The sequence below is a fragment of the Argiope bruennichi genome, chromosome 9 (genome assembly GCF_947563725.1).
Source record: "Argiope bruennichi chromosome 9, qqArgBrue1.1, whole genome shotgun sequence".
Classification (NCBI taxonomy): domain Eukaryota; kingdom Metazoa; phylum Arthropoda; class Arachnida; order Araneae; family Araneidae; genus Argiope; species Argiope bruennichi.
The window spans coordinates 101,854,813-101,880,920 of record NC_079159.1 but is presented as its reverse complement, the minus strand read 5'-3'; the positions used below and the strand labels follow the sequence as shown (position 1 = coordinate 101,880,920).

Below are 26,108 nucleotides of genomic sequence, written 5' to 3'. Positions count from 1 at the left end.
GTTTAGCTTCAATTAGAGTGGATATATTGTACACTATATGCACATGTTTCTCTTTAAATAAGAAAAATTGAATCAATATTATAGATATTTTAAAAGTTTACAAAACCTTTTTCTTGTATTGATTCTTCCAGAAAATGTCATATTTCATATTTATTTTTTTTTCACACAGGCACGTGCACTTTTCTATGTTTAGTTAGCAGCGAGATTTAATCTTTTTAATTTTAGCTTTTGTCAATGTCTTACCAATACGTTGAATGAAGTAATTTTTTTTTCATGCACTTGATATACACGAATGAAGAATATTTTTATAAGAGAATAGATTGTTAGAAATAGGCTTAACATGTTTTTAAAAAAAATTGGCTTAAAAAATGATCCAGTAAAATGATAAGTAACATAATATATATATATATTTGTATTTTAAGATGACGTAAAAATTATTTTCGTGCTTTTATATTTTCGGAAGCTATAGAGGAAAACACCAACAATTCATTTAGTTTTTAATTAATCAAAATTCTAATTAAAAATTCAAAACAATCACTCCAAGGTGTACATACTCACCCCCCAACCATATATATATATGCAAAGTTTGGTATTCTAGGTCAAATGGTCCCTGTAGAGCCCAACATACCCCTCCACACACAAATTCATCTTTATTATAAAGCTTGCCCCTTTTGGCAACAAGCTGGTTCAGCGGGGTTATTGCTTGCTAAAATTTTTGATTAAATGTAACTTGATCTCTTAATAGCTACTTCAATTAAATATTTAGGTCATATAACTCATGCTATCAAAGAAATCTTTTTGTACACTGTATCTCTAATTTTTTTGTTAGCGCTAACAAATTTGGAACTTTAAATTGAAGTGGAAGTGATTAAATTTCCATTAATGCATAAAACAGAATCGTTCTGTATTGAAATCTTATGTGCATTACAGAATATATATATTTTTTTATAATTTATGTAATATCTCAAATAATTGTTCAATTAAAATTTCTTTGATTCATCATAAAATTCAGTTTTTAGTTTTATTGTCAAAATGATTTAAATGATGTAATTAATATTTTATATAAATTTCAATAAATGTGCTTCAAAAAAATTATTATCCAAATCATTATTATTAAATCAAAATTTTATGCAATGCTTCAGTCTTAAAAGGAATCGAATTCAGTTAAATATTTTTGACACTTTAACATTTAAATTTTTAAAAAACCACTTCTATCTTCTGCTACCAAAGCTGACTAAGTTTTATAGTTTTGAATATCACTCTTTTAAGACAACCAATAATTTCATAATTTTAAGCTAATCAGGCCCTGGGCGCTGATTAACGTATCCTCTTAGAGACGGTCAATGAAGTGGTAAAAAAAGATGTATTTTTATAAGATAGTAATATTCCAATATCAAAAACTCACTCAACTTTATGTCGGGTTCAACATATAGCCACAAAAGTTGAAATTTTAACCAAACGAAACTAAAAAAATCTCCTTCCTGTGTGTACCCTAACATAATCTGGAACGAGCTTGCAGATCGTTTAACCAATGAAGTTACAGAAAATGCATCTTGGATTGAATGGATCTCTCCTGAAGATATTATTTCAAACCTCAAAAAAGCAGCTCATCAGATCGCAATCAATAATTATCGAAACAGCAAATGTTTCATCTCTTTAGGAGATATTCTTCGCATTCAAGCACTCTTTCTGGTCCAAAAATCGGAGGGAATATTTTGTCTTGGTCAGACTAATCAGCAAAACAATTATAACAGCAGAACTTTTGAATCATTTTAACCTCCAAAATGATCCCCTTTGTTATGAATGTAATAGCTTTAATGATATTGAACACATAATTCTCTCGTACAAAAAATATACCTATTATAGGGACAAGCCGTGGACTTTTCTACAGTTAGATAAACAATATATCTCCTTCAGTACTGTTCTGGGTAAAATAACTGCAAACAAAACCAAACTTCAAGTTTCTCTTCAAGCAATGAAGCACTTCAGTATCTGCTAACTTCGTTGATCACATTCTGTTGTGTCCTCTATTCATCTTTTACCTTATCATCACTCCGTGTTGAGTGGACTTTTCGCTCTGTTGTACTTCAATTTGATCTTTAGAAAGCTGAACATGGACTGAATCGCATCAGCGAAACTGCTCTGTAATTGCCAACTAGCTGAAACTCCAATTTATTTTTGTGCACGTTGCTATAAATCTCTACCTCTTACTTCTTTCAAAGAAATTTAATTCAACGTGCTCATGCAAGTTAAATTAGTACTTGTCGGTTGTAAGAGCGGCCAAAATGTGCCGAGAAAAAATTTCGGCAATTTCAATCAATTTGGCGGGTTTTTTTTTTTTTTTTTTTTTTGTCTATATACCTATAATGCACTTCAGTATATTTTTATAATTTGTCGAATTTTTTTCTTGGCGCTTTTTGGTCGCCTTTAAAATTGAATTGCACCATTAAATTTTATTTTTATTTTGTATAAAATAAATTGTTTGAAAATATGCTTAAACCTTTATTTTAAAAATTGATGAAAATATAAACGTAACTTATATAGTAAAAAAATTGAAAAATTTAAGGATATTTTTTTGAATTGTAAGATGATATAGAAGTCCTTTCTATACTGTTATATTTTGATGCTATCGCATAAAAATGCCAAAATTTCACTTAATTTGTAATTAATTAAATTTCTAATTAAAATTTCAAACAAAATCATTCCTGTGCCTATTTCCATCCTCAATAGTTTTTATATATGTGTCAAGTTTGATAACTCTATGCCAAATGGTCTAGCCTACATAGCCCGTACCCATTCATCTTTACTATAAGTAAAGATTTTAGGTGACCAACTGATCTTTTGGGAATATTGAGTATATTTGGTTTCAGATATACCGTTTAGATATAACTTCATATCCATAATTTCGCCAAATTGACTTATACATCATGTTATTTTAATTGTCTTACTCAAGTTTTATTTATTTTGGAAATGAGCCTTTCTAATGGAGACAGCCCCATAGCATCAAAGCGCCATTAAAAATTAAAATGTCCGGTTCATCCATCTTTTAAATTTCGCTATATTACTACTAAACTTTTTCATTCATCTTATAAACTACATAGAATCCTTTTTCTGTAGTTTTCATTGATGGAAGAAAATCAAGAGATTAAATATTTCATGACACAATGAAGATGTTTAAATTTCAGGGCAACAATCTAACCTACTGTTGAAAATTGCGGAAAAATATTTTTTAAAAAATGTCAAAAATCAGAAAAAAATTAGCGAAATTACTAAATTAGCATCATTAAAAAGATATTTTTTTAAATTTTGAAACGATGTAAAGCTTTTTTTTTGAGCCATAATACTTTCAGACACTATCACTGAAAAACGCCGCTTCATTCAGATTAATTTTTTAATAATCATATTTCCAATAAAAAATTTAAAAAAATTACTCCGAAGTGTTTATTCTCGTCTTCCGAGGAATATATTCGCTAAATTTGGCAGCTGTAATCCAAATTGTCTTCCGGTAGATCACCAATACATGCAAATACACGCATACATTCGTCTTTATTATTAGTAGAGATAAAGATAGTGTTCGTTTCAGTATTCTGAGAAGACCACTTTTCGATGATTCTATCTCACTAAGGAGTGAGATGCAGACGGATGTGCGCATCCTCCCGAATTTCCTTTATTGTTGAATGTAACCATCTCCTCCCTTCATCTTTCCTCTCACCCCTATTTTGTCGAATTAAACTCATCCTAACGCATGCGCAAAAGCGCACAGGGTTTTAGAATCCGTTGGCAAGCAATACTTCTTTACCAAGACCTTCGAAACATGTGTTTTTTGCGTTTCGAAATATAATATTTCTCTAATAAATATTTTTTCACCATTTGATACCAGATGAATGAAGAATACTGAATATTGATACTGAAGAATGTCTTTAAATTATAAGTGATGTTAGACATAATGATATAATGATATGAGAGTTCAGAGACTTTTTTTTATGACTCTTAATTCAGTTCTTATTTCGAACAAATAGTCTCACACAGTATATATGATCTTTATTACATAATAAACATTTCAAAGGCCTTTTGTACTTAATAGCTGTATGATATGGTGCGAAACACACACACAAGAAAGCACTGTTTATCTGTTAAAGTATTCTGCCCTTCTGCTAAATTCATTTTTTTATAAAAAAAAAGTCTGAATTCCAGAGCTTTCAAATGCCGAAAACATATATTTCCTTCACATTCTTCGAAGTGGCAAGGAATAAATTGACAACTATAAATATTTTTCTTGTGAGAAAAGATTGGCTGTTTTATCCGTAACTAGTCAATGATAAATTTACTCTTTCTTCAATTTCTTCTCTAAATAATAAAATTAGTTACCTTTTCATAAGGTTTCCCTTTTCACCAATTTTTGTTCCATATGAAATGAGTTGTCCTAATCATTAAGGCCTCATGATTATACGAATTTCATAAGAAAGCAGTGATGCCTTTCTTTCAATTGCTACTCAGTTTCGATAGAAATGTCAAAAGTATCACTTTACTGTACAATATCTGTGAGCGAAACACTTGAAAAAATTCGCCTAATACTGTTATTACATAAGATATCCAATGCACCAATTTCGCCATTTTTTTTTCACATAGAAGTTTATTATCCCTAGTATGTTATCAAGGATCATCTGCTTCTCCCACCTCCACTTCTAAAGATATAGCAAGGAAAAGTTAGAATTAACAATGAGGCTAATTTTGTCACCTATTAAATTATATTAATGATTAGATATAATTCAAAGTGATGAAATTAATTTGTGACGAAATCATTCAGATGACGATGCTATATTTTGTTTTGCAATATCTCTGGAAATGGAGAGAAAGGGGTAGATGACCCCTTATATTTATAAGGCATGAGCATTCGTATGAAAAAAAAAAAAATTAGAAATCTGTACAATGGTTGTGCTTGGAGAATTCTAGTAATAGTTTTCCAAATAGAGAAGTTGCAGTGAGATAATGTCTTCAAGACTTTTTAGGAAAATGAAGAGAGACCATTGATGATGCATTAGCTTTCATATGAAATAAGTTTTTTTTTGAGATAGGTTCAATGGTCTTGGCTGGTAAATTGTGTCACAACTTTTTCCTCAAAGGGAATAGCTATCTAATCATTTTAGCTATACTGAACTTTTTTTTATCTATGTTATTTATGTGATTTTGTAGACAATTTTTTATATATATATTTAACGTGAGGCATTTTGTTTCTTCGTTCTGTTTCACATCTGAACAAGTACAGTGGACATTTGTAGTGAACACTTTGGGTCCAAGTCAAAGTGACCATTATATCTGAATAATTAATATATCGAAAAGTACTGAAATAATATATGTTTTTGATTATAAAAAGATAGAAGAAGAAAAAAATGGATCACATAATCTTAGTCTCACACATTTATTTTAATTAAAAGCAGAAAATTGATATTAAATACTGAATTGGAAAAAAAAATTTAGTTTTTAAATTTTTTTAAAGCTATAAAGACTAATAATTTTTTGAGCCATCAAGAATTTGAGAGATAAACCAGGAATATGAATAATGTTCACCAAAAAACTTCAGCATGATTATAAAATTGAGTTTCTTAAAGTATGCAATCTGACGACAGCCGATTGCTCACTAACTGTTGGGTAAAGCATTGCACACGTAAGAGAAGAGACTGGGTCCAATGGGTTAAGAGACACCAGATTTTTGTGATCTTCTATTTTCTCCCAACGCCAGAGTATCAAAGCTGATCAATATACAAAAATTGTTGATCATTAGAACCGGCGAATTATCTTTGCACTGGACATCAACTTCATGCTATTTTTATCAGTACAACCGACTGATCGTTATATTCGTGATCATTAAAAACAGCGACAGCTATAATTCCATTTGTAGATTTTTTTTAAAAAAACGTTTTTCTGGAATTATAAGTTTGTTTTCGATTGCGCATTTTCCAAAATTACGAAAACAACCACATGAGGGTGTTTTTTCTAGATTTTTTTTTCGTATGTTTAATAATACGAGGAGTTTGAATTCAAAATCCATCTTATAGCGATGAGAAATGGCTATGCCATCTGGACGTCTCAATACTGACTGGATGACCAAATTTTGATGTGTCTTAACATTATGGCGCAAAGGACATATATTTTATTTATATAGCTTGTTGTGATTTTGAATATACCGTATTCACATACGTGGGGACACATACACCGTATTCACATTGGTGGATTTAGTCCAAAATTGAAACGGATCTATGGCTCGGGTGAAAAAAATCATGTATTAAAATTCTTTTGTCTAGCTTGCTGCGTCTTTGTTTACATACATACGAATAGAAAATCCGCACACGGACGTATTTGATAAAAATCGGTTGATAAGACAATACGCATTCATCAGACAAAAATTAATGACTGGTAAAAGGTTTACCGTTTTGCTGGAAGGTAAGCCTGGTGACTGAACTATAGGTTCTTAACCTCCAGTTTTGACAACTGGATGGAAGAAAAGTCTCTTAAAAATTGTATTAATTAGTAAGATAAAATTAAAAAAATAATATTTTGAAGCTTATTTAATAAATAATAAGAAGAAAAAAGGCCAGTTCGCCAATCTTACATAATGAAGTAAGACTGGTGAAAGTTTTGTGTGAATTTGGTAATCAATTTTGAAAGAAAAATAAGAACCTATTTCTTTTGTAATGAAAGAAAAAACGGAGAGAGGGAGGGGGAAAAAAGACAATTTAACAGGTATTTTTGTTTGTTCGTTTAACTTCATATACTGAGTTTTGATGACATTTAACTACATGAGGACTGATGATAACTAACTAATGACATGTGATCTGCATTTAAACTAAGCTCGTGCATCGGTGTACATTCCGAATATATCCTTTTCTGTATTGAATAGAAATTGTGTTTCTGAAATTGTTTATCATAAATAAATGTACACAAATATTAATTAGTCTTTTCCCTTCTTCTTTTTACCAGGCTTTCGATTGTGTTCAAGTGGAATAGAATGGGAACAATCCTACCGGTAAGAATATTTAAGAACAAATCTCTAAAATATAAAAATGAAATTTCATAAATAGTTTACCCGTTATAACAATACTGACGGCAGAGTAGATTTTGCTCAAATTCTTACATTTAATATGAATCACAGGGGAAAGTTTTAGTGTAGGCTTTACAGTTTTATCAAATAGTTAATTTTTGGACACTTTTATTTAACTAGACTTGCTTTATGTTTGTAAAGTTGGAATTGTGCAATCGATTTTTCAATTCCTTAATGATGCGTTAGTTTTAGAATTTTCTATATTAATATAGCTCAATACTTATATACTATTTTAAACAGAGCTTTAGAACCTAAATATCTGTTATTATTAAAGACATAAAATTTTGATTCCGTATTAGTGTCAGCACGCAGTAGTATGAGAACAATTTATTTCAGGATGAAAAAGTAGAAAACAACAGCATTTTGAAAATTTCTGTTCTTTAATTACTTATTTAACTGTAACTGTTCTTTATTTAGTAACTGTTACTGATATTTTTATTTTTACAAGATTGATTTTTCAAAAAAGTGTTATTACTTTAAATGTACTTAAATGTCTCATCATTCTTAATAGGATTAAAACATTTTCTTTCTTTTATTCTAAAATACCACTAGCAAAGTTTAACTAAATTTTGTTTAGTTTCTTAAAAGATATGACCAAAATAAGAAAAAAATTTCGACTATATTAAAAAAATATTAGGGACAATTTGTCGTTTCAAGAATCAAATGCATTTAGCATTCGGTTGGTGCAATTGGTATTATATTTTATCTTAATACAAATTTTAAATAAAAGTTATCTACTATTTTGTGTGACATAAAAGCACCTTTATATAAAAATATTTTTATTTTTTTAAAAAATGCGTTTGTTAACATGTGCATCGGTTGCCGATATTAATTATATTTTTACTTTCAAGTACGTGACATTTATATTACATAACTGCCAACAGCTGATATATGAATACTGCGACTTTTATTTTATGCACCCACAAGGATTGATGCTTCAGTGAAAGTTTTGACATTATTTAATAAAATTGCTGACTTTTTTATTAATAAAAGATATGAAGACATTTTGATCCCGAATAACATCGGGTAGTGCATGCTTACAAAAAAGATAATATATGTGTGCTTATTGACGAAGTCACCACTCTGTGACAAACAGCTTTTAAATCGACAAAAGAATATTTGATTGTTAATTAAGCACATTAAAATTTTTTTTTCTGAAATTAAGATAAGCTAGTAGTTAAACTAAAATTTCGAAACTTTACATTGTGCTAAATGTTTTAATGGTGTTTTAAATGATGTACATCATTTACAGCGAGTGAGCAAGTGTTCTCCTAAAAGTTCGACATTTACCATGATAAAAGAAAATATGCATCCACAAATGGGTTATTTAAATGTAAATTCTGCAAAATCTAGCTTTTTCCAATTTGTTTTAAATAGTTGCATCACTGACAATTAGCTCCAACACTTATCACTCGTTTTATGAATGCTTGCATTAAAGACATAATTAAATTAGTAGAATCTAGAAGTTTTGTAACACATATAAAGTATTTATGGAGTAATGCGTTTTTTATGTTAGTAGTTATCTGCTTTATCTAATACAAAGATGGTTCTACATAATACCGATAGCAAAAAGAACAAGGTAATTGACTCGTTAATTTTAGCCCCCCTCCCTAACAAAAACTTAAAGTTAATTTTTTTTTATCATATTCATTTTTAGAATGGAGTAAAAATTAGAAGTAATTGTGTAAGGTGAACAAAATGACTGGCAAGGAATAAATTTTATATAAGTTAAAATTTATCTTCGAATATATCTTTCACAACAATTCTAACAACTTAATTTTAAGAACCTTTTGGTGCTCTTCAAAAAAATTTTTTAAATTCTATTCCCATTACTTATAAAATCTTTATTTTTCAACTGAATATTAAATTCTTCAGTGCGCTGCAGATGATTCTTGCACATTGAATGCCCTTGTGTTTTTTGTTTGTACTCTGTTGTAAAGTCCATTGACATAGACAAGAGCCCATTCTTTGAATAGAAACTTTCCAGTTGATAAATTTATTTTCACATATTTACATTCCACTGTGTGATAGCAAAAAAACAGAGACTAGAGAAACTAATTTTGACTCCTCCCATCTGTTGCTCCACAAACAAGTCCGTAGATTGATCATTTGTGAACAGGAGTCATTTGTACTAGACAGGTGGATATGCTCTAGGTACGTACTAGCACGCCCACTGCTGCTGCAATCCAAAGGCACAACCGCAAGGGGTACAGGAGCTAGAAAGTAGGGTTGCCGTCGCACATATAAATCATATGGCAGGGTGGGGACCAACTCATGTTTAAAGAAGGATCAAGAGTTTAATGAAAACTTGATGGTGTGTTGGCGTGACAAAGACTCAAGGAAGGACATAAACCATACATTCCTTTCAAACGACGAAAAGAGTGCAAGCGTAATGGTTCAACAGTAAGGGAACCACATATGATTAGCATGGATTGATTCATTATGCAAGATTGCTATCAAGTATTAGGTATTCTGGATCACACTTTGACTGCAGGTAGACGCAATTCTACATCCTTCCATAACCTTTCAGTTGGAATATTTAAGATTTGAAATTTAAAATTAACCAACAAATTAAGATTTAAAGGAATTCTGAACCACTGGTTTGAAACATCGCACATCGTAATGTTTTAAGCTCGATTCGTCTATCTATATATTATTTCAAAAAACTTACTTTTAATTTTATTAATGATACCGTAAACACAGCAAAACATTTAATAACCTTGTAATTGACGTTTTTATAAGTGCAATAACTAAAGCAATGAGAAGTATGTTTTATGACTGTAAAATATACTTAAAAATATTTATTAAAATTGGGGGTAGCATCATATGGAAATAAAACCAGTGCTAAAAAGCTAAATTTTTACATTTAAATGATGCAAGAAATGAGATTTGTGCGACACTATGCTTCGAACATTTGGAGGAAAAGCTTTTTTTCAATTAACTTTTAATTATAATTTTAAAATACTTTTTTCTAGAGAGAAACTATAACCTAAGAAGTATCTGTGTGCCAAATTCGGTAGCACAGCGTTTTCAGCAGTTATCGCATTGTGCATCACTCAGTTTACAAAGATGCCATATAAATGTTAAGATTATCTGAAGCAACTTAGGTTTAATAACGCTGCAAATAATATAAAACACTTTCCAAGAGATATACCAATGTTTGAGCAGCCGTTGATGTTGTTTATATTGAGGTCTGTCAATATATGGAAATAATCTTTTAAAAAGAATAGATTTATGCCCAATCATATGTGGTTCTTTTAGTATAAGCTATTATTTTTGAATATCTCGAGGTCGGACATGATGTATTTTTAAATATATCCTAAGTTATTACTTGATTTTATGGTATTAATATCAAAAGTAAAAGATTTTTTGACAATTCTTCATTTAGCATTTTTAATTCTACTTCTTCAAACTCTCCCCTCCCCTTTTAATAAATTAATCAAATCTACTACTTTAATTTTATTTTAAACCATATAACTAAGGAATTTTATGTATTTCACCATAAATATTTATAGAACTATTAAAAAACAGGACGCATACAATAATGATATTAAAATTCTTTAAAAGCCTTATCCCCAATTTCATCAACAGTAATAATATTTAAAAAAAAGTAACATAAAATCATCAGAGTGCTATATGATCTGCATATATTTTATTTCTTTTTGCTCAAAACTTTAATATAAAATAACAGAAAATATACATAATTCACTGATGTAAATTAATAAATCCAACAATGAAATTTAATTCAACTCAGGTAAATATATATGTAACATACTTAAGAAACTCATATCCAATAACTTGTTGATCTTTTAAACATTTCTTAATAAATTAAATAAATTTTTATTATTATCGACTTTTTAAAAAATTTGTTTCAACGAAAATAAACCATTTTTTTTTTGAGAAAGTTGTTTCGAGTTTTATTATTAAAAATTAATTAACAGCAAGCAAACCACCTAAACACCATAAAATCAAGGATGACATTAAGATACATTTAGATGTAATGTTTATTCCAAGAAAAAAATATCAAATTAACCATTGAAATAATGCACTAAATTCTTACATTTAATAAGGATTAATTTCGAATGGATTTTCCCGAGGCTTCTGTAATCAACATAATTTTAATTTTGGCATGAAAGACGGTTGCAATCACCGATGATCCTCCTTCAAAACATCAAAATACTTTCAGAGAACACACAATTTGCTCAGTCACAGAAAAATACTTTGACACACTCAACTCGACGTAGCCACTGTAGATGGATGAAATGCTTTTTTAATTTATAAATTTTACATTTAGCTAAGCTCATATTACAAGAGTGCATGGTTGGTAGTATAGAAACATATGAATGACCTCGAAATGGACCAGAATGGAAACTTAAAAGTAATAATAAATTCCTATTTTATTTATTCAAAATTCCATATAAAAATTACTCATTCATGTTTTGCTTTGAGCTTTTCTTTTTTTTTTCAAGTCAATAAAATAATTTCATATAAACGTGTCGGAGTCTGTCCACTTCTTCTCTTGTTATCAAAGGATGCTACTTGGAGTAGTTCAGCAGTTTGATTCCTCCATCCGAACTGAGAATAAAACTTTGTGTCGTTACAACAGAATAGAGATTTTTTTTTTTTTTCAGCAACAGAACAGGCTACTGGATTCCATGCCACTGTTCATCGCACCTGTAACCCAGAGGGTGGCAACCCTAATCTACGGAAGGAGTCGCCGGACGGGCGTAACCGGGAACAAGGGGCCCTTTGCGTGAGGGGCCCTCACGCCCCGCTCTACTGATCAGCAGAGTTGTTTATTTCCTCTCCAATATGGAGACGCACTTCTCTGGTCAGCAGTCAATAATGTCCGATTTCGCCTGAGACCGTTGGGGTGGTCTGCGTGGGAAACCTGAGGAAGACACATCAGATGAATTTTTAAAAACACATTTTGTTTATGTAATAAAAAGTACACATTTACATCATTTCCATTTTTTTTAATCTTTATAATACATAATTATAAATATCATAACTTTTTTTTATTTTTTTTTCCCCTCAAATTCTCTTCAAGAGAATGCTGTGTTATAAATCAAAATTTAAAATAAAAACTTTAATGAAAGCTAAAGAACAAAGGTTTAAAAAAATTATTTATTTACTTTAAATATCATGGGGGAATTTCCCTCGAAATGGAAAATATTCAATATCTATCATTTTCACTTTTTGATTCGTAAATCAATAATAAAAATAGGTGAAGTCGATATAGTAATCGTGGCTTTACTATAGAGAATATAAAATGGATTAGGGTCTGACGGCCATTGATGAAATATCTAGGCATCCTGAATTTTCATATGCAATAAAAAATGGCGAAATTGATACAGTGGTATCCGTTGCGGTTTCCTGCTTCCCAACGCATTCAGAATGTGCAGTGAAATAATGTTTTTGAAACATTTCTCAAATTGAAAATGGGGAACGGCAGAAAACCATTGATGACGCATCTAGAGATCACGAGCCTTCAAAAGGGGGGAAAAAAATTGGTGAAACCAGACAGGAAGTTGAGATTGGAAAATCAGTTCCTTGGTTTCCCTTATTATTTTAAATATATAGTTACTAATGAGGATAATCTGCAGTTTTATCAAAAACCACAAAGCTGGTAAGAGTCATTGAAAAAATCTTAGCTACTACTCCATATGCCTGTAGTAGGAAAATATGTCGCGCTATGCGACAGAGAATGTGCATTACAGCTCAATTCAATAAATTGAAAATGCATTTTCAAAATAAATAGACAATAGCAACATAGTTATTTGGACTATAAAGACTTCCGAACAATCAGCTTTACATGCGTCGTATATTACTTCAAAAGAATTTTTTTTATGTCAGTCTGGTTGGATATTTGAAAGGGAAGATTATTAAAAATTTCTGGCAACTTTACTTTTAGCCATAGAGAATGTTGAGCAGAAGAGCCAGGGTTGTCAGCGGATCCATTTAAGGTGACTGATGAGTTTTTTTTTCTTTTGTTTGTAATCCTTTTATACAATGCAGAATTCCACATTTTCCCTATTCGAAATAATTAGAGTTACAAATGTTCACCAAGGATTCATCTCTCCAAGCTATCACTGGAAATGCTTGATGTTGTTATCGTTGAGCTTCAGTTAATGATTATTCCGATTAATATCAGTTCAATCACAATAAGATCATGTGACTTTTATGACAATGTAGATAGGACAACTCATCCATCGCCCTCCGACCTTACATATGTACTTAGTATCAAATATACATATGTACTTAGTATCAAACTGTCAGTTGACCTTTTGATTTCGATGACTTTCAGTTGCACCCAGTGATTATCCCAGTGTAAAGGCATAACTGTGTCTTTACAATGGAACAAGTAATTATGACAGCGCAAAGAGCAGGAAAGGGCACCCACCTCGGCTTAGCCTTGCCACCCTCTCTCTGTCACACTCCGTCTCCGATTGGTCATTACCGGAGCTCCCCCGGAGAGCAGCAGTATCAGCTCGGCTGAAAGTATAAATAGTACCTTCACTGTCACTCTCATCACTGGAAAGCCTGAAATTTAGGATTTTATGCCTTCAAATACAATCGCTCATTCAGCGTTTCACACAACATTCTCATCAACACTTACAACAATATCAAAAAATTACAATAGAATCAATAAATGAAACGGTTTAAATGGATCAATCGAACGTTAACAAACTTTTTCATATTTTTCTTTATTTTTTTTCCAGAAACAATGGCAAGGCGATGATTTATTTAACGGCTTATTAAAGCTATTTTAAAATATTGAATTATTTTATAAACTTTTTAACATCAATCGTTCATGACTTTATTCTTGAACACTTATTCATTTGTATTACAGCGGCAACAACATATATAACTGCATCATGGCAAAATTATTTAAATCTGCACGATAAAATTTTAAACTAGCTTGACTGGACAGTCTTAGTTTGTTGATATATGCTTTCAAACGTTATTATTGATCAACCTGATATTAACAAATAAATGAAAAAAAAATTAATGGATGGATTTAATTCAAGAATGGAGCTGGATGTTAGATTGGAGTTTAATGGAGAAGTATTATTTAAGATTTCCCATAAGCTTTTAAACCTGAAGTGCTTAAGTCGCAGCACTCACTTTTGATGGAGCCTCTACAGCAAGATAAAGTATGCAGTAATTCAAAGTAGCATTAATTTAGCTAGAGTCAGTGATAACTCAAATTGATAATTCGTCTGTAGAAATATCATATTACTGGAGAAAGACGGAATTTATCAAGCATCTCATCGTATTCAGCATATAATTTCATTACACAGATTATTAATTTCTGAAGTTTAAAACTGAATTTTTCTCAAATAACAACATGCCAATTTCAGAGGTCTTGATAGATTGAGAATTACTGTCAATTAGAATAGCCATTGAATGTAAGTTATTTAGGTTCTCATTGTTCAAGTATGTTTTCTACAAAGTTGATCTTGACGGAATGGTTATAATAAATTGACAGTATATTCAAGCAGCTCTTTGTCCATCACATCGTATATAAGCACAATGAGCACATGTTTACCGATTTATGTAGCCTTATCATATGCTTGAAGAAACTAGAAAGTTTCACAAACGGTTCAATAACAACTGAATCCTGTGAAAGACGTAGAATCATTATTCCAAAATAGCCTATCATCATTATTGTGGAATATAAAATTCTTCAAAAGTTACAATCGGCCATCATATAATTGGCACAGAACATCAATTCTCTGAAGAATTGATGCAATTTTACAGGAAAAAGCAATCCAGGCCGGCAAGAGATTGGATTGTCATCAGCTTGCATGATGTTTTGTAGGTGAGTTTGAACTTTGACTTCTTGACTTTCTGCAATACCCAAAACGGATTATTAGCTTGTAGTAAATAGGAACAAAATTCAAAGAATCAAATTTCTTTCATATATTCATTTCCCAATACAGCTGTTCTGAAGAAAACAGGTTTCCGCGTATAAACAATAGTGAACGGTAACAAAAAATGTCAAACAAAGATCATCACGCTATGTGATTTTATAAACGCCAATTTTTGATATATGGATAAATCTCACATGCGTGGTATTGAATATGGAAGTAGAAGACGCAGATTTAACAAGGACAATAATATAAAAATGTTGATAATTTCATTAAATTGTCGATGAGGTCGGTACCTTGTGGAAGGTAATACCCCTCCCTCATCTCCACTGAGGATTTTTCAGTCAACAAATTAAACGAAACTGAAAAACCTCAATATCAAAAGTGACTAACCTATGCATCAAGCATCAACTATCATTCCGTATCCTACCAATTATTTCTTGTCATGTTATTATTATAAATAAGAAAATTCAAATGTTGAAGCAGAAATCATCGTCTCTATATAACCCTCCATTGCAGTAGAAGCACCAGCTTTAAATTTTGATTACTTGCTTAACAAGGCCAATAATGTAATTTGACCAAACAAAACATGTACAAAAGGAGAATAATCAAAATTGAAAAATAAATCTGCATGAGAAAAGATGCGATAACAGTCATAAAATCAAATATTTTTCAACAGATTGATTTTTTTAGATCATAAGAAATTTTATTTGTTTGCGTTGACATTGGGTCGTACTGTTTTTAGCAATGATAACCAATTCATTGAACGCTGGGATGACAGCCTTGTAGCTAAAAATCCCTAAATCCCCCTCATTCAAACAAATAAACAAACCAATTGAGATTTTTTTCATGGAGAACATATATAGTACACAATATATAACACGTATCATAGTCATTGTAGAGAAAATATAACAGGTGTACAAGTAAAAACTTGGCTCAGAAGTTGGTTGCATTAAAAAACATATTTTAATATATCCAATTAACCCGCCATTTTGGATATACGTTGTTTTCTTTACTTCAGTGCCATCATTTATAAGCTGTCATTCCGTGTGTATCACTTATATAAGAAATATATATCGACAAGCAACATTTATGTCATTGAATTCTATTCCATTTTCAAATAGGGGGGGGGGATGCAGCTCAAGTTATGAAACTGATTAATTTGACTTTCAGCGAACATTCTGTGAATGATTCAATAGTAAAAAAGCAGTTCGCAGGATTTCGTGATGGAAATTTTAGTCTTGAAAACGATCCACATCTAGGCGATGCAATAAAAAAATAGTTGAAGACAACTTCAAATTTTCCAGAATGAAAATCTATGGAAAACCAGAAAACCTTGCAGAACAGTTAGGAGATATTCACAAAGTAATATCACTTCAATTGTGTACAATGGGAAAATGAGTTCATAAACTAATGGAAGAAAACAAAGACTAAAGAAATGATTTACTGCATGAATTTGCTGTCTTGGTACAAAAGGAAGAATTTTTTGCACAAAATCATTAAGGATGATGAAACTGGATTTTGTACGACAATCCTAAATGTAGAAAAGCATGAGATAATCCAAGCCAGCCATCAACATCAGTTTCAAAAATGAATATCCATGCCAAGGAAGTGTTACTGCGTGTCAGCTGGGATTGGAAAGGACCTTTGAAGCCAGTCAAACTATTCCAACTGAACATTATAGATCCAATTGATCGAACTGTAATGTTCTAAAGAGGAGAAAAGACCATTTAGAGGCCAAGGAAGGTAGGAAGTGATATTATTGCAAGATAACTTTCGTCTACATACACAAAATAAACATGGAAACTCATTTTCTTCTTTGGCTGGGAAGTTGTCCAGCATGTCCAGACTTGGTGTTTTCTGATCACCATTAATTCTGATGTATGTCGTCATATCTGAAAAACCAGCGGCTCACGGAAGTTGATGTGCGAAAATGTCTTGACGACTATTTTGCATCCAAACCACCAAGTTTCTATCACGAAGGCACTGATAAATGATAAAAGATCATAGATAGTAATGGCGAATATTTCGATTTTGCGATAAATATCTTTTAAATAAGGTTGAATTTCATTAAAAAAAAGCCGAGTTTGTATTTGCACTTCTAATATATATGATCTTAATTTTTAATACTTTTGAGTTACATTAACATTCAGATGATTTCATGAACAATATTTTCAAAAGAAATATTGTAAAAGGCAAATCAAAATGACTTATCTGACAAAAAAAATTAGAATATTTGCAGAAAGATTTCTTTGAAAGGTATAATAATTATTGTACACTGCATATACTAAACATCAAGATTTTAAAATAAAACATATTCTGTAAGAAAATTTACCTTATGCATTAAATATTTATATTAAAAATAAACATAAATAAAAATAAAAACATAACAGTGGCTCTCAAAGAAAAGAAAAACAAAACAAAGACAGTTAATATAACTTAAAGAACACAGCTATTTAATACGAACTAAAGCTACAAATTTGCTGAAATCCATGTCAACATGCAAAATTCATACTGAAGCTTTTTTAAAGAAATCTATTTTACCCCTGCGTTTCACGGTTATACTTCTTAATCTTTAGCTACATCCTTGCTGCAATGGTAAAGCAACAAAATTCTATTTAAAATTTTCTAATTAAATCTAATAATATATATTAAACAGTACTATTAGGTAAACAAATAAATGAGCTATTAAGGCCAGCTTTGTCAAGTAATGAGTCTTATATCCAGAAATTATGAAAAATTCTAACGCCAAATAAAAACCAGCAAAATTTCAGCAAGGAATAAGGCTAAGACAGCGATCCTCAATTGAACTGTCTTCGAAGTTTTAAATCTGGCAAAAATTAAATGTAGCAGGAATTTTTAAAAAATCAGTGGCGGTTCGTCAGCTGAGAAAAGAGCAATTTTGAAAATATCAAGGTCATTCGCTCACTGTGAGCAAGTCAATTCTGCTGTCACATAATTTTCTGCGGTAAGTGGCATTTCTTACGACTGCATCGCTCGCAGCATTTTGGAGTCGTAACAACTGCACTTCTCTTTTGCATACAAATCATTTTGTCATTTTCAATGCTAAATTATCTTTTTCGTAATTTTAAGCATACTCAACTGTTGCTTTTGATTTTCGCACCAACGTTGAGGTCCGATAGAGAACAATAATAATATAAATTGATTTCATTAAGGGAAAAAATGCTTGCAATAATTCTAAGAAAGTGCTGGAAGCCGCCACTGAAAACAGAATATTTTTGAACATTGAGGATTAAAAAAAAAAAAAAGAAAGAAAGAAAGAATAGGTGCAGAAAAGAATGATGCATAAGACAAAAGAGAGGAAGAAAATATTTGAGAACCACTGTCTTAAAGATCAAGAAGTACTGTGTGCGTGAGACTACTTACAATCGGTGTGGACACACGGGGCGAAAGCCTGCTGATGAGGAGGCACAATAGGTGAGAAGAATGAAAGGCCGTCAGTGCTGGTCACAAGTGTAACCAAACCACTGAGCAACTCATAAAAACAGATGCACTAATTGATTGCTACTTATCCCGCTTCGGATGCTGCCTAAAAGAAGAGGGCGGTTTCAATTTCCCACAAATCAATAAAGGAATTTCTTACTTTCTATAACACAACTCAGGCTGCTTCGGGTACACTTTGCACTCTCTGTGCATGGTTTCAAAGACTTGGGCTTTTAAAATAATGTGCAAGAGGGTTAGAATTCAAAATTACGTCGAAGCGATAAAAAAAACCAGTGCATTTCACATAATATGGGAGAACGAACGACGTAAGAAGAGAGAAATCAACTAAAAAACAATAGGCTTCTAAAAGCTTGAGCTCTTTATACACGATATTTATACACGAAAGCTCTACCTTTATACACGATAGAATTTATATTTGGCTGTTTGTAATCTTTTGCACTTCTCTCTATTCGTAATTTACATGCATCACGATTATGATAATAATGCTGATATTCAATTAAAATTTCTTTCAAACATACATTGACGTCATTCGTTTTCCCATGTTCTGAAGTACTCGTCACCGAGATCTGGCATTGTCAAGATCACCAATTTTAATATAACTCTTTCAGGATGATATATTATATGTAAATTGTATCACGAAGCACGCATCATGCGTGATGCAAACGGTATAGACAATAGCATCTAGAATTATCGAATTTGAATAGAAAGTACTCACTAAGGAAGCATTTTTCAAAATTTTAAAGGTTTTACTCAATAAGCACATTATGATGGAAAAATTATTATTACGGTAATTTGAAATTTTTTAAAAAAATAATTTTTAGTGAAATGAATTTCATTTATGTAATTTTTTTTTAAATTTTTAATAATCATTTACAAAATAATTTTTCAGTATATTTTACAGCTATACTTTTCATAGTTTTAGCATTTATACACGCGTTCTAGTATAGAATTTATTGTTGTTATGGTTAAAGGTAAATAAGTTTTTAAAAAAATTGTAAATACACGAAGCGAAATACGACCGACCGAGGTTCGAATCCCATTAAAACTTTTCTCTAAAATACTTTGATCAGAAATTCTTTAATTCTTACCCCCCCCCTGATATTTTTTCATGAAGTTAGAAATACATTATGTATTTATCTTAACACTTTAAAATATATTATGGAATGGACATATTTCCGAAAACGAATAATCATATTCTATGTGTAGGAATTTCACCTAGAGTACAAAGCGCAGATCTAATCAATCTTCGAATTGCATATTGCTATTAGCTCTCTGGTGAATATGTTATAAATAGTTCTATTAAGAAAGCTTGCTAAATAAAGCTTTAAAAATATTTTTTGTATTAAATTGAGGCACAAAGAAAATTAACTGTTGACAGTGTTATGTAACGATCAATTAAAAAAATAATGAATAAGATATATTTTTCACTTCAGGAACATATGTATATTTTATCAATAAATAAAGAGCTTAGTTATACTATGAAATGTTAAGTTGCAATTTCATTTAACCCTATAAAGGGACATTTTTTTTATAATAATGAAATAGTAAAATGTTTTGGGGATTAAGAACTTTTAAATCAGTGATTTATCAAGCATTCTTATAATCAGAGTTTTGATTTGGTTAATTAAGAAATTTCATTATGGTAAAATACATGAAAATAAATAATTTTCATCGAAAAATTTGACGAGAATATAGGGCAGGCTATATATAATTGCACACAAAAACTCATGAATTTAATGATAAGTATATCTACTACAGCCTTAGAAAAGGTAAATCCTATTCAATTACTAAAAATAATTTAATATATTTTTGTAACGATATTAAAAATTTCTTAGAAACGTGACTGTATTTTTACATTTTTTGTTTCTTCCAAGGGTCTCCCCTTGGAAGTGAAATTGAGTTCGAAATGAGATTTAGTATGCCTTTAAGATGTTCATTCATTAAAATATTAAAGCGCAATAGCCAGTCGATTTCGAAAAAATGATCTTCAAACTTTCAATATAGTTTATGTATTAATAACGTCCACCCATCGCCGAATGTCTGAATTGCGCAGTCGGTAAAGAGCAGGCTTAGAATTCGTAAGACCCGAGTTCGGGCCTGGGCTAATATGCTTTTAATATTTAATTTGTTTTCTTTTAAAATTATTTTAAATCAATCTACCAAATAACATAGTTTAATGAATGTTTTTCCTTTTTTATGCAAAAATAAATGTTTATTCTCCTAATTCTTGAATTATGATTTAATTTTTTTAAAGAAATTAAATTTACATAGTTTTTAAATTATTCTTTTAACTTTAAAAATTAAATTAACAACTTAAAGGTGATTTTAATTAATATATTACTCATTTTATATGCAAAAATAAATGTTTTGTTGCTTAATATTAAATTATAAGTTAATTTCTGAAAGAAAAATAATTAGGTTTATTCATATAGCACTTGAATTATAATTTAATTTTTAAGCGTTAAAATAATGATAAATATAATTTTAATCATAAGAAATAATATAAATAACTATTATCATCTTCGTCATCTTAAAATAATTAAAATTTTCGAATTTATGGATTTTAATAATGACAAGTTATTTATTATAACTCAACGAAGCTGTATTTATATTGGAAATTAAAGAGAGCAGTTGAAACTAATAAAAAAATATAGCAACAAATTTTCTCGATATTAACAATTAAAAAGAAAAAAAAATAGAAATCAGGTGTTAAGTTATGGAATGCATAGGTAGATCGTTCGTAATTTTTAATAACATGACACAATATGCTTCGTACGTTGCCCGATTTTCTGAAAACAGACAAATATTTTTTTGAAAATAAATGAAGCTTGCTTTTATTGATCCTTTTGATGTTTCTCTTACGGTTAATAATTATTTAACAATTGGGAAGATGTCAAATTATATCAATCTTTTTTCCACGATAATTGCCATTCTGGCTCTTGTATGTAATACAAAATTAATGAAATATTTTTATGATATTAGTAATTATAATTACTCATCATCATTTAAGTTATATTTGTAATTATTTTTTGAGCTTAAAAATAAAATTATAATTGAAGTATTAGGTGAATAAACATTTATCTTTTTAATATTAATTAAAATTGACTTTAAGTCGTGACTTTTATTTAAATATTTTTTATAATTTTAAATAATTTTATTTAAATATTTTTTATAATTTTAAATAATTTTATTTAAATATTTTTTATAATTTTTAAAGAAAAACACATTTATATCTTTAATTATTTTTGCATGAAAAATGAAAAACATATCAATTAAAACTATTTGTAAATTGTTAAATTAATTTGAAAGAAAACAAATAAAAATTGAAAACACTTGCCCAACAAAACCAAAATATTAACATGAGCTCGCACTAGCAAACAGAACCGAACTCAGGTTTTGTGAATGCTAAGCCAGGGCCTTACAGACTACGCTGTCGGAAGCTCGGCGGAGGTGACATTATTAGTATATAAACTATACTGAACGTTTGAGGACCATTTTCTCGAAAGTGGCTGTTATTGCGCTTTAATATTTAAATGAAAGAGCATCCTGAAGACATAATACCACTATACTAAATCTCATCCCGATCTCCATATTTCAACCCGTGCCCTCTCCTTGTTAGTATCTCCAATTAATTTAGTTTATTTCAGATATTTTAATGTTTCATTTTTAGATGCATGGAACATTCTATATAAGACTCCTCATAATTCTGAGCTGTAGTCAAATGCCGAGGATGAATTCTGAGCGTTCAGCCGCATTTCCAAATTTCCATGTCACACCAGTGGAAGGATGTTTGACATTTAATTAACATCAGACCTTTACCTCCAGATCTTCGGTTGAACGGACGATCCTAAGATCTTCAGATCACCAACGAAAAACCGACACAAGATTATCAATACATTTTACTATCTTAAAATGAATTAATAACAAGCCACAAATCCAGTTTCATTTCAAAATTGCAGCATAATGTTTAACTTTTAACATTCCCCTGGCACCGCTACTGAGCCGTAATATGGCTTAAAACACATATACTTCCATTTTTTACTAACACAATATTGAAAAATATTTACTAACATCAAATTCTAATTTTGGCTACTATTCAAAGTAACTACAGCCTGATCATTAAAAAAAAAAAAAACTGAAATATAGGTTTATAGGTTGTTAACCTTAAAGCATACATCCAATCCACTGTCTTCGTAGTGTCCTAAGGATTAATAATCAGTTATTACCTCCATAAAAATATAATTTAAGAATTTCAATTACAGTTTTATAGAAATAACATTATAAGTGGTCAGGTTTCTAAATATACAGTAATTTACTTTTCTTTTAAATCATGGAACACTATGCCATACAGCTTACAAACGTTTTGGTCATTATGTCATACAAACGTTTACGGTGCGAGTTATAAGAATTAGTCAAAAAGTTACTTGCATTGCTTAAGAAAACAAAACAGTATCGAAATTTGATGAAATCTTTATTTATATCCTAAAGTTCCTGGCAAAATTTACTTTTTGACATAATTATTTCCATTAATTTAAATGTTTGCCGAGGCGTGTTTTCAGTATATTCAATACAAGTCTGCGAAGAAATCTTGTTAAATATCATTTCCGCGAGAAACAATTTCATAATTTATCGCAGTTGATGATGACATGTATTTGTCAAAGTCCATTCTCAAAAATGTTGTACCATTTCGCGATAGCTTGATGTGGCATTGCATTTTCACCCACACGCTTCATGCAACTGCCAATAAACTTTTCGTCAACAAAAACCGAATCGCTACAGGCATTTTTAATCTGAATACCATATACTACTGCCGAGACAAGTTAAAGTGGATGCGTGAACACCGTTACGTCACACTATACAACAAATGTCTGAAGTGTAGCCGAGTTTCACAGAAAATTTTTACAAAAGTGTGCAACGAATTTCTTGTTATACAAAAGATGTTAACTTCACAATTTCTTCTCTAACATAAATAGTAAGACATGGTTTATGATATTTAAGTGAAGATACATTTTGCATAGCTTTTAGAATAATATTCCACACCTTGTGGCGGATTGTGATGAGCGAGGATAGAACCTGGGACCTTGTGGTTCGCAGGTTATAAGCTTTCACTACAACTTCAAGATTGTTCTATTTTCTAATGCTTTTAAAATTTTACATTGTTTAATATTTTTCACTTCGTAATGTATAAAATTTAAAATTGACCAAAATTATAGCTAATGATTTGTCTTGTTCTGAAAATTAACAAGTATTCTTTCTGATTAATGATTAAGCAAAACTTCAATAATAGTATAATAAAAGGAGGTTTGTGATTTTATTTTACGTATTTAAATAAAAAACGCATCTATCGGTTGGAAATGCTGCTGCTTTCCGATCTAATTACTACAGCTGATCGGATTCGTAATTAATTCTATGAAATGCACACATCTCATTAGAGAACAGAGCTATATAATTTTTATTTTAGTGTATACTCTTTTGAATCAAATGCTTTTTTTAAGAAATGCTAAAAGTTAAAATAATTGTTTTTGATTTTCAGGTAAAAAGGAGGTTCAAGGTTCAGGCAAGTATATATTTTTTAGATATTAAAATATTAATTGGTTTGAGATGAGAAGTCTATAACCTGGCAATAAGCAAATAGACGAGAATGACTTTTTTTGACACGCCTAGCATGAAAAGGAATACGCAAAAGCATTTTCATGGCTGATAACTTTATTGAAATGTGAGCACTCTCCGTTTGATTAATGAAACTATAAAAATTAAGTTTAAAATATTTTCAACTTAAAATATATTATTCTGAAAAGACAATGCATCTCATAGCACAAAGATATCATTTTGTATTTCAGTTAAAAAAAAAAGAAAAAGAAAAAACAGTATAGGATAGGTATATAAAGCAAAGGTAAAAAAAAAAAAAAAAAAAAAAATAAGTAAATTTGCTGAAAAGCTTGAAACAAGTTCTTTTTTGAATAGAGCACTGCAATCTTTTATTTTATACGAAAAAGTTAAAAGGGTCAACAACAGTTTTGAGGGATACAGTTTTCAGAGTAGAAACCACATTTCCGAAGCATTGTACATCATTTTTGATGGTATGATACCCCAGAAATGTTGTTTAATGCCAGGAAAAAAAGTTTATTCCCTTGTCTATAGATAAATTCCCGAGAGGAGGAAGGTACATTAAGCATTTGCAAGTTACTCATCATATTAACATATGCCATTCACTCATTGTCATTGCTCCGACAATTGGAAGATCAACTATTGATTTTAAATTGTAAATTGCATAATCAATAAATTCCGGGTTTGAGAAAAAAAACGGTTTTATTTTGATTCTTTCTGTATCAATAGCATCCTTTTATAGTCAACCATTTGAAAATCTCTGAATTCTTTTATTCTCTAAATTTCTGAAACACTTGCATATCCAAATATTTATTTTACATATACTTAGAAACGGGACAGGTTTTATAGTCAGGAATAACCCAAGTTCAAGGGATAAGAAAACTTCAAATTTTTGCAGCACTAACGAATGATGTAATTACGCTTTTCTACGTGCCTCAAAAATATAGAAAGAAATCAATATTTTACCAATTAAAAATAGAATTTTATTGAAAAATAAATTGATTATTTATATTCAAATATATAAGAATTCACTTCAAAACATTTCAATGGAAACACTGTAGCGCGTTTCATTCTGTTAATTTGAGTTAACATTGTCTATATGTTTTATCAACAGGAAAATATTAAAACTTTATCTTTAAGCTGCTGTATACCCTTTCCCTTTAGTTCAGCAATTTCTTCAAGAGTAAACATTTTTGCGCCACACATTAATTCATTTCAATTTCTACTAATTCTGTAGTATAATTAAATATTATTTAGCATACATCTTTGACTTTCTAATGAAAGAAACTCCCTAGGGCAATATGTGAATAAAACAACAAAACTTACCCTTTCTTTATCCCTTTGGAACTCGATTTCTTGGCACCCGATTGACTCCTGCCCTTCTGTCCTCCCCACGACGACCGACTCCTGTCTCTCGGCAGAGCCCCGAACCCTGTAGGAATGATTCTGGCCTGGTGAGGTGTGTTCACAGGTGTAGCCTCGTCGGATGTGCTGGAGTCTGTGTTTTGCCCTGAAGCACCGGCTGCCGAAGAAAACACAGCTTTCATGCAAACCGCTTTTAAAGCATGCATTTGTTAAATTAAACCTTTAGCAAGGAAACTAAGTTTGAGAAATCTAAACGTCGATTAAAAAAAAGCTTATGAAATGGATGCTGAAGATTTGCAATTGTTTCACTCTCGTTATTTTATTATATTACTTTCCATTTGAAAAAAGTAAATGCAAATGATGATTTAGGTTCTTCGCATTAAAATAATTTACAGACAATTTTTATTTTTCACATAAATTTAATTTTTATTTTTCTCATGCATTTTTTTATTTACATACATTTTAATTTACAGACAATTTTTATTTAAATTACAGACATTTTATTTTACAGACAATTTTTTACAATAAAATTTCATTTATGTAGAGAAATATGCTTCTATAATTCACAACTCACTCGCAACAGAGAGTGAATTATACATAAATAGATCTCTAAGCTCGTTAGGCTTCTCGGCGTTTATTAACTCAGATAGCTTTAACACTAATACTTTTCAACATGTTTCGTCACTTGGTTCATTGTC

General features: G+C 30.3%; 1 protein-coding gene and 1 long non-coding RNA gene across 10 annotated transcripts in view; one reads left to right on the top strand and one right to left on the bottom strand.

The window, feature by feature from the left end:
• LOC129983671 (uncharacterized) overlaps positions 1-11,843 on the top strand; it is a 35,197-nt gene extending 23,354 nt beyond the window's left edge. The window contains exons 3-4 of the long non-coding RNA XR_008785434.1: positions 6,979-7,024; positions 11,731-11,843. This is a non-coding gene — a long non-coding RNA (uncharacterized LOC129983671). The remainder of the gene's footprint in view (positions 1-6,978; positions 7,025-11,730) is intronic.
• The window catches only part of LOC129983669 (cell adhesion molecule Dscam2-like), a 194,705-nt gene continuing 179,593 nt past the window's right edge, over positions 10,997-26,108 (bottom strand). For 5 of the 9 annotated variants that reach the window (XM_056093242.1, XM_056093239.1, XM_056093240.1 and 2 more), the window contains 3 exons: positions 25,372-25,567; positions 13,503-13,642; positions 10,997-11,990 (listed from right to left, as the gene is read on the bottom strand). In XM_056093242.1, coding sequence (XP_055949217.1) covers positions 11,932-11,990; positions 13,503-13,642; positions 25,372-25,567 — 395 coding nt within the window. In that variant the 3' untranslated portion in view covers positions 10,997-11,931. Of the gene's footprint in view, positions 11,991-13,502; positions 13,643-18,360; positions 18,524-25,371; positions 25,568-26,108 lie in introns of those variants that run through there. The other 4 variants (XR_008785433.1, XM_056093243.1, XM_056093244.1 and 1 more) reach the window with 4 other exon arrangements.